Source organism: Notamacropus eugenii, chromosome 1 (genome assembly GCF_028372415.1).
Source record: "Notamacropus eugenii isolate mMacEug1 chromosome 1, mMacEug1.pri_v2, whole genome shotgun sequence".
In the NCBI taxonomy this organism is placed as follows: Eukaryota; Metazoa; Chordata; class Mammalia; order Diprotodontia; family Macropodidae; genus Notamacropus; species Notamacropus eugenii.
This window is the reverse complement of record NC_092872.1, coordinates 136,712,443-136,721,304: the sequence shown is the minus strand read 5'-3', so window position 1 is coordinate 136,721,304 and position 8,862 is coordinate 136,712,443. Positions and strand designations below refer to the sequence as shown.

At 43.0% G+C, this 8,862-nt stretch overlaps 1 protein-coding gene across 2 annotated transcripts in view; it reads left to right on the top strand.

Moving 5' to 3' along the window:
* The first annotated feature begins 200 nt into the window (after positions 1-200).
* CHRNA7 (cholinergic receptor nicotinic alpha 7 subunit) overlaps positions 201-8,862 on the top strand; it is a 163,522-nt gene continuing 154,860 nt past the window's right edge. The window contains exons 1-3 of one of the 2 annotated variants that reach the window (XM_072615591.1): positions 201-370; positions 1,880-1,991; positions 3,247-3,386. In XM_072615591.1, the coding sequence (XP_072471692.1) occupies positions 3,378-3,386 (9 nt within the window). In that variant the 5' untranslated portion in view covers positions 201-370; positions 1,880-1,991; positions 3,247-3,377. Of the gene's footprint in view, positions 371-1,879; positions 1,992-2,472; positions 2,689-3,246; positions 3,387-8,862 lie in introns of those variants that run through there. The other variant, XM_072615588.1, reaches the window with a different exon arrangement.

Below are 8,862 nucleotides of genomic sequence, written 5' to 3'. Positions count from 1 at the left end.
TATTTCTTGAAGCTGGAAGCCAGAGGCACCAGAAGTGACTCAAAGCTTGAAGAAGATTTGAAGCTTGAAGAGTCCCAAAGAAGAATGAAGAAGGCTGGAGCTGTCCTGCTCTAGCCCACCCGGCCGGGTCCCTCATGCAATGGGGAATTCATCTCCATCAATAAGTAGAGAATTCCTTATCAGTGAACTTTAAGATATCTATACATCTCCATCTAAATATAGCTGTCTACACCTGTCTCTGTCTCTGTCTGTCTGTCTCTCTCTAGCTGAGCAGGACCTTAAAGACCAACATTACTGAAATGAAAATAGAAACTTGAAGAAAATTATACAACTTGAAAGTGGCAGAAAGTTCCAAAGACCGGAACCTGAGGTATCTTCTTGACTTTCAGTCCTGGGATCTTACACTGCCTCCAAATTCTATGTTCCCCTACACCAGGGATTTGTAAACCAAAATAATTTTTTTCATAAGTATATTTCAATATGCTTAGTTTTGGCATAGTGACTTGAGTGCTGAGCCTGGGGGTGGGGAAGTACTGAGTTCAAATGTGACCTCACACATTTACTAGCTGTGTTACCCTGGGCAAGTCACCTCTTTGCCTCCATTTGCTCATATGTAAAATAGGGATAATGACAGCTCCTACCTCTCAGGGTTGTTGGGAGGATCAAATGAGATCCTATTTGTAAAGTGCTTACCACTGTGCCTGGCACACAACAAGTACTTTAAAATGTTAGCTATTATTATTAATCTTATTTTTTAATTTTAAGTTATAAACATTCTGAAGAGTCCATGGGCTTCACCAGACTCCCATGGGGATCCTTGACACAAAAAAGGTTAAAAATCTCCGCTCCAAATGATATGTTCCTTTAGGATGGTGTTCTATACTTTTTTTTTTTTTTACAGTATGGAACACTATACTAAGCATGCAGTATAGCAGCTAACTCAATTTTTTATTGTTATTAATGATTAATGGTTTCTCCTGCAGAATATTTGAATCTCCTGCAGAGGGAGGTAGGTAGACATTCATCCAGAGCCATGCTAACCATTTCAGATGCATATACAACTTTGGGGTATCCCAGATTTGGAATGTACTTTTTTACTTCTGTCTCTCAGAATCTCCACTTTCCTTCAAAGCACTGTATACAGGTGCACCTTCTGTATTAGGATTTTTTTTTGGGGGTGCTCTAAGTGGTACCTCTTGAAATTTTCATACACTCTGCATCTACTTATCTTTGTGTAGATGTTGTATCCCCATCCCCACTGCCAGGAATGTAAGCTCCCTGTAGGCAAGCTCCCTGTTTTCTCCTTGTCTTCTTTTCCCAAACTCCTAGCATAGTGCTTTGTGCCTAGTTGTCACTTTAAAGTATGTTGAATTTATGCTGAACTGTATTGTTGGGTCAAGGGATGGGACAGACTTAAGGAAAAAAACCCCAACAAAATCCCCAAACCAAAACTTCTGGCTTCAGGAATATAGTTCTCCAGATGCAAGGCTCAGGCCCAGTAAGGTTCACCTCCCTACAGAGCAGATTGGAAAGGGTCACTTTTGCCCAGTCAAAAGTGAATTTGGATTGGTGATATATTAAAATGAAGAAACTGGGCTAAGAATTTGGGATGAGAAGGAAAGAAATGTAGTAGAAAAAACTATCTTTGTATAACCTCCAGAAGTGATTAAGTTTCAGTTCAGTATCGGGGGTGGGGGGAGGGAGGGACAGATTCAGTACACTTGGGCAGATTCAGAAAGAACTCAGGGAAATCAGCTCTATTCTCTGGTCTTTGCATCTATCATAGGATCTTGGAAGTCAGAGAAGGATTCTGAATGTGAATTTCGAGTCCACCCCGAGGTATGAACTTCTAAATTTAATTTAATTTTTTTATTTTTAGGACTTCCAGAACCAAGTTGGAATCACTGTAGTAGAGTGACCCACATTCTTGTGATTAGCACGGAACTCATCAAACTTCTCTGAACATGGAAAGATTGGACACCGGGGAAATGGTAGGCGATCCAGAGAATAAGCATTTATGTCCAACATCTTGGTGGTTGAGGACTGAATAAGGGAGGGTGTGAGGCTGAGTAGCACCCACAGAAAGAAAAAGGGGGGTGCTGGAACTGGGTGAGTTCTAGGTGGTCTGAGGGTTTAAGCATGAGCAGGGTGAAATGCGATTGGTGACCGTGAGTTGGCAGGAGAGCTACAAATCTCTGAGCATGCATGCCTATCAGCTGCAGTACTCTGGGCAACCTCTGCCTCCTTGGAATCCCTGCCCCCCCGTCTCCCCATCTTCTCCCTCTGGCTCCTAGAGTGAGTGAAATCTGGGAGTGGGCAGGAGAGGAGGGGATCCCGTCACGTGGAGAGCTTGGGGGGCGGAGCGGGGGGCGTTTCAGCGTTGCCGGTTACTGCTAGGGCTGCCTACTCTTTAAAGGAAGGAGCGAAGCCAGGGTGGCAACGAGGGAGGGACAGGAGCTCGGGGAGGGAGGGCGCGAGCAAGTGACGGAGAGCCGGGCGGCGGACAAGGGCAGCGCAGCAGCTGCTGCTGGTGACCGGAGCCCGCGGGACTCGGCTGCTCGGCGCCTGCCAGGGGGGCTGTGCCCAACTTTGTGGCTGGACTTGGAGCGGGGGAGGTTGCGGGGGACCTCAGAATGAGCCGCCAGCAGGGGAGTGTGTGGTTGGTGGTGGCGGCTTCACTCCTTCACGGTAAAGCAGCGCTCGTAGTCTCCCCGCCCTCCGCTCCATCCTTCCTTCCCTAAAGCTAACGGGGCTTTGAGATCGCGTAGCGGTAGCAGAAGGGTGAGGGTAGTGGTGGGGGGCGTTGCCCTTTGCGCTCCCCAGCTCTCTGCTTGGTACCTGGCAAGGACCCCTCTCCTTCAGTCCTTGGGGTTGCGGAGTTAGGGCGTGGAGTGGAGGGAGGGCAGGGTGACGGGACCCTCTATACTTCCCCAGTGTCCTGCCTTCTGCTGTCCTGGGGTCGGGGTCTAGCCCGAGGGCTGGAGGATGGGCAGAAGGACGGGATGCCCCACAGACTGGCACGCTGAAAGGCAGACCTGGAAGCGGAAAGGGAACGGGTTTCTGGGCTCCCCCACTCCAGGTTTCTCTTTTTCTGGAGGCATGTGTGTGCTGGGCGGAGGGGGCAGCAGGAGCGGGAGGGGAGGCGACGCGGAAGCAGTTGGGGCTCCTGGGGAGCGGAGAAGTTGGGGGGCAGTGTCCCTGCCTGGCCGACTCTGAGCGGCCTAACTCGTTCCCCGTCTATTGAAGTATCCCTGCAAGGCGAGTTCCAGAGGAAGCTCTATAAGGAACTGCTCAAGAATTACAACCCCTTGGAAAGACCGGTGGCCAACGACTCCCAGCCGCTCACAGTCTACTTCTCCCTGAGCCTCCTGCAAATTATGGACGTGGTGAGTCTGAGGGCTGTTCTCTGTCTTTGTTGCTTGGGATGCGGTACGTAGGCACGGATTCCCTTCTCTTTTCCTACGCCAAGCCGTAGCCTTTCATAGAGCCTCTTGGCCATTTGCTAAGGGCAAGTAGTCAGCGTCTCATTTATCGGGCTACTTTTGTGCCTAGAATAGGGTGGAGAGAGCAAGCGAGTGAAATGCAGATTAATTTTTTTCCCCTTTTTGCATTTATGTGAGACCGGGAGACAGAACTGGCCGCACGAAAGGCAAAATTGTGAAGTCCAAAAATGATTGTTTTGGGTGCTCCTCTATGAAGAATTTCTAAAGCTGTACTCCTCTACCAAACTGTAGCACAAACATCACCCCCGGACCCTTATTTCCTTTCCCTCCATTCCCTCTGAATTCCCTTCCCAGTTCCCTGAGGGCATTTTCTCGCCTAGGTAACAACATAAATAAAATAGTCCTTGCTAGATGTCTTTACTGGATTCCGCACCTTTTTCTTAGCCTATAACTGTAGTAAGAAGTTTCCCCAAATGGTGATATCTAGAATGAGTAACACCAGCTGTGATGCAGATTTCACTTTTTCTCCTAATTATAACCATATCAGTTAATGCAGCATAAAGCAGTTCCATGAATACTCTATTCACTGCATTCATTCACTTATTCATTCCCACTGAGATGGGTTTTCCCACACACACACATAATCAAAGAACTTATTTCAGATCCTCTTTCTTGTAAAAAAAAAAAAAAAGGTACTCTAATGGCCAGTAGGATAGACTTTGCTTTGACAGTTTCCCTGGGCTTTCTTCTGTTCTTGTATCTGGTTAAGCTGTGGAAGTTTCGGTAACGTCACTGGTAATTTAAACAATGGGACTCCTATACACTTCTTGCCTTTTTGGTGTGGATTAGACTAATGATATTGGACTCTCGGATTCTACCCAATCTATTATTTGCTTGCACGATGTTTTGCAACATCTTCATTAAGAATCCTTTTCTCCAAGTGTTACTTATCAAGGGGAACACCTCTTTGTCTTTGGCTTGCCTAATGCCAACACAATTCACTGATTGCTATGTAAATTCAGTTCCTTTTCCATTCTCAGATGTCTCTGGAACTCAGTGCATTGCTTCCCATACATTCTTCTATTATTTCTTTAACCTGACATTCCATCTAACTCATTTGATTAATAACATTGCCCATCCAATGTCCTACCCATCCCAGATAGCTTAATGTTTTATCCTATTTAAAATGTAATGTAATGAATAGCTCTCCTCCTCTATTGCATAAATTATAGATGTATGCTGGCTTGCTGTAGGTGAAAGCTAGCTTGAGTCTTAAATGTGAAAAATGTGGGCATTGCTCCCCTGTGATGGGATGAAAATTGATTAAGGGAAACAGAAAAATAGGAGTATGGAAGTGTCAGAAGCAAAAAAAAAAAATTGAATAGAAAAAGCTGATAAAGAAAAAATGTGGATAAAGTAGAGAGTGTTGTCTTTTATTAATCAGAGCATTAGCTGAAAGGGAAGAGATTGACAAATTGACCTCAACTGAATTTTTGAGTGTGGGGACCTAAGAAGAAGAAGAAAAACTCACTTGGGATGCCAGGAAGTTGCCTGAAGAGCAGTTTTGGCCTGAACCCAGGGATTATGTCTGGAGAGTTTCCTCAAGGATCAGGGGGCTGAGAGAGAGCACTTGCTGGCTAGGGATAGAGGAGAAAGAGATGAAGACAAGCTGGAAACTGGATCTGACCATTCTGTGTACCTGTGTGGTTGATCCTTTCAACAGAGCAGTGGATTTTTGTTCTATTTTGGCAATTGAATTGAATCAGTGACTGAATGTGGTAATGGGGATGTTTTTGACTGGTATTGAGGTCTGCAGGATATACATGTATATATGTATAGATTGAGTTCTACATAAACTAGTGATGCTGAGTATTGAAGGAGTTAAGAGTTAAGGTAGGTGACTGATCTGTAAGGTTGTAGTCAAAAGATGAGACCCATCTCTGAGAATCCTAGATGTATACCATGCTTCCTTTTTAATGTTTGTTTAATTAATGATCATTTTCCCCATGTTATTTCTTGCATGTGCCATCCTCTTTCCACACTCTTGGGTGAGTTCACAACTCATTTCTTTAAGGCTCATAATGCTACTTAAGAAGGTGGCTTCAGAAAACACTTGTGTCAAAAAGATGCGTGTGTGTATCCCTATCGCAAATATCTCCTTAAGAAATGATCATTAAATCATGCATATATAACTAGAAGGGACCTTAGGGGTCATCTAGTATAACTCTTTCATTTTACAGATAAGGAAACTGAGACCCATGCTTACACATGTTGGGAGGAATTTGAACCCAGGGCTCTTTTTGATGTAACACAGAGGTAGGGAAGAAATGGTAAGGAAAGGCCAGCAGGCTGGGATGAGGCATTATGACGCTTCTCAGATCACATCAAGTAGGCAGCCGTTGTCTTCATTTTCTTGTAATGTCACTCCTGCTCACAAGAACATTCTTAAAACAAGTCAAACATTTATCAAGAACCTACTATGTAGGTGCTTAGGAGACATGTTAAATGTTAGGGATACAAAGAAAAGCAAAAAACAGTCCCTGCTCTCAAGGATCTCAGTCTGATGTGGGGAGATAGCATGCAAACAACTATGTACAAGCAAGATATATCCAGGATAAATGGGAGAAAATCTCAAAGGGAACAACGAGCATTAAAGAACATTGGGAAAGACTTCTTCCAGAAGGTGGAATTTTATCTGGGATTTGAAGGAAGTCAAGGATGAAAGGAGATGGAGATGAAGATACAAAGAATTCCAGATATGGGGGATAGCCAGTGAAAATGCACAGATTTGGGAGATGGAGGAGAAATACCAAAGAACAATACATAGAGGGTAGAAAGGTGTTAGAAAACTGCAAAAGTGAGGTGGGTCAGATTATGGGGGGCTTAAAAGTCCAAAAGAAGATTTTATATTTGATTCTGGAGGTAATAGAAAGTCACTGGAATTTATTGAATGGGATGAGGGTTGGCAAAGTCAGATCTACACTTAGAATCAATTTGGCTCTCTGAATGAAAGCTAAGCTGGAGCGGGGAGAGACTTGAGGATGGGAGACCAACCAGCAGGTTAATGCAATAGTCCTGGCATGAAGTGATAAGGGCATACACCAGGACCCTGACTGCCACTAGACAGTGTCTGAGGAGAGAAGGATGTGTTTATAAGAGGTGTGACAAAGGCGGAAACACGAGGATTTGGCAACTGATTGGAAAAGGTGAGAATGAGGAGTTGAAGATGGCAAACTACATTGTCATCCTGGGGGACTAGGACGGAGGAATAATGTAGCTTGTTTTCAAAGATGAAACAAAGGGTTTTTTATTTGTTTGTTTATGTGTTTGATTTTTTCCACTTGTCTAGACTGCAGACCAGTCTTAGAGTCAAGACAGTTTTAGTATGTTAAAACCTAGCAATTAGTATTCCTTATATAAATGAAATCAGAGGTAGCCTTCCCCTCCCCAATAAAAGGGTAATAGGTGGGAGAAACCTTACTGGTATTTCCTGTTAGGGTCTGGCTTGACTTCTACACTGACATAAATTTTCATTCAGAAGCAGAGATATGTTTCTCAATCTAGATCTTAACATACTGAATGGTTCAGTCATGAAACTTATAGGAGTTTCACGTGGGAAAGCGGTAAGCAGTCCAAGATTCTCTGTAAATTAATTAGCATATGAAAAGCTGATTTGGGGGAACCTTTGCCAACTCTGTTTAGACTGATCTGGAAACCTGAATATTTTCACTGTATCTTGGCATTACCCACTATGTGCTGAGAGAGATTTGCTGACCACAGTTCTAGGGAGACAAGGTACCCTGAACCTCGTCATTTTTATTCATAAAGGGAATCATCTATCATATATAACTCTATGCACACACACACACACACACACACACACACACACACACACCCACACCCCTCGGTGGAAAGTTCTTGATGATGTGCTCTTGTTCTACTTGACACACCCTGTGCTATCTGGTGATTACTGGGTTTATTGGACTGCATCCCTTGGAATCAAGAATTAGAAGGTACCTATGAAAAATGAGCGCTGTACAAATGTCAGGTTCTCTGACAAATCCTGCAGCTTTCCCTGTTGTTAATGCATTTTAGTAAATTGTTTCTACATCTGCCACATTGTGCTGTTAAGACACATATGACTATCCCACTATTAGTACATAACTGGGTAGGGAATGAATGTACCGTTTTATGGAGCTATATCCAGAAGGCTGACATGAAATATTGGAGAAAATGAATGACACAAGTACAAATGGTGGTGGAATAGAACACTTTACCTATAATATTGTGATATTCACCATCACTTATGGCTTTTGGTTTGCATTTTCAACTCTCAAGAGGTTTATTTGGCTCAAAAGAACTGAGCCTGAAATCTAAGTACCTTGCCAGGGGTAAGAGGTCCTCATTCTAACCTGCAAGGCTCATTCTCTCTGAAATTCTTTTAGTGTCTCTCTGTCAAAGCCCATTGGGTTTATGACTTTAAGTTTTTGAGATCTTACTTACAGAACCACATGTTGTATAATAGGAAAGAATGTGGGTCTAACACTGACTACAACAAGTCCACTAATCTCTCTGTTTCTCAGTTTCTTCTTCTATAACATGGAGATAATACCTACATTACTTAACCTCATAAGGCTTTTATGAGAAAAATGCTTTGCAAACCTCAAAGCCCCCTAAAGGAGTGATTTGTCATAGTTGTTACAGCTGAACTTGAGCAATACCACCCAATTCTGAGTTTAAAACAGATAAAGGTAAAATTTTGGGAGTGAGACTTAAGCCCACTCTTTTTTTTGCACTTAATAACATTTTCTTTTTTTCCAATTACATGTTAGGTAATTTTCAACATTTATTTTTGTAAGATTTCGAATTCAAAATTTCTCTCTTTCTCCCTTCCCTCCCCTCACTCCTCAAGACAGCAAGTAATCTGATATAGGTTATACACATATGTTAAACATATTTCCACCTTGATCATGTTGCAAAAGAAGAATTAGGACAAAATGGAAAAAGTAAGAAAGAAAAAACAGAAAAGAACCAAAAAGTGAAGCTAGTATGCTTTGCTCTGCATTCAGACTATGTAGTTCTTTCTCTGGATGTGGATAGCATCATGATAGCATCATAAGTCTTTTAGAATTGTCTTAGACCGTTGTATTGCTGGTGAGAGCTAAATCTATCATAGCTGATCATGGCACAATGTTGCTGTTAACTGCGTACAATGTTCTCCTGGTTCTGCTCAATTCACTCTGCATCAGTTAATGTATCTTTCCAGGTTTTTCTGAAATCTACCTGCTCATCATTTCTTATAGAAGTATTTCATTGCTTGTGTTCATATACCACAAGCTGTTAGCCATTCCCCAATTGATGGGCATCCCCACAATTTCCAATTCTTTGATGCCACAAAAAGAGCTGCTGTAAGTATTTT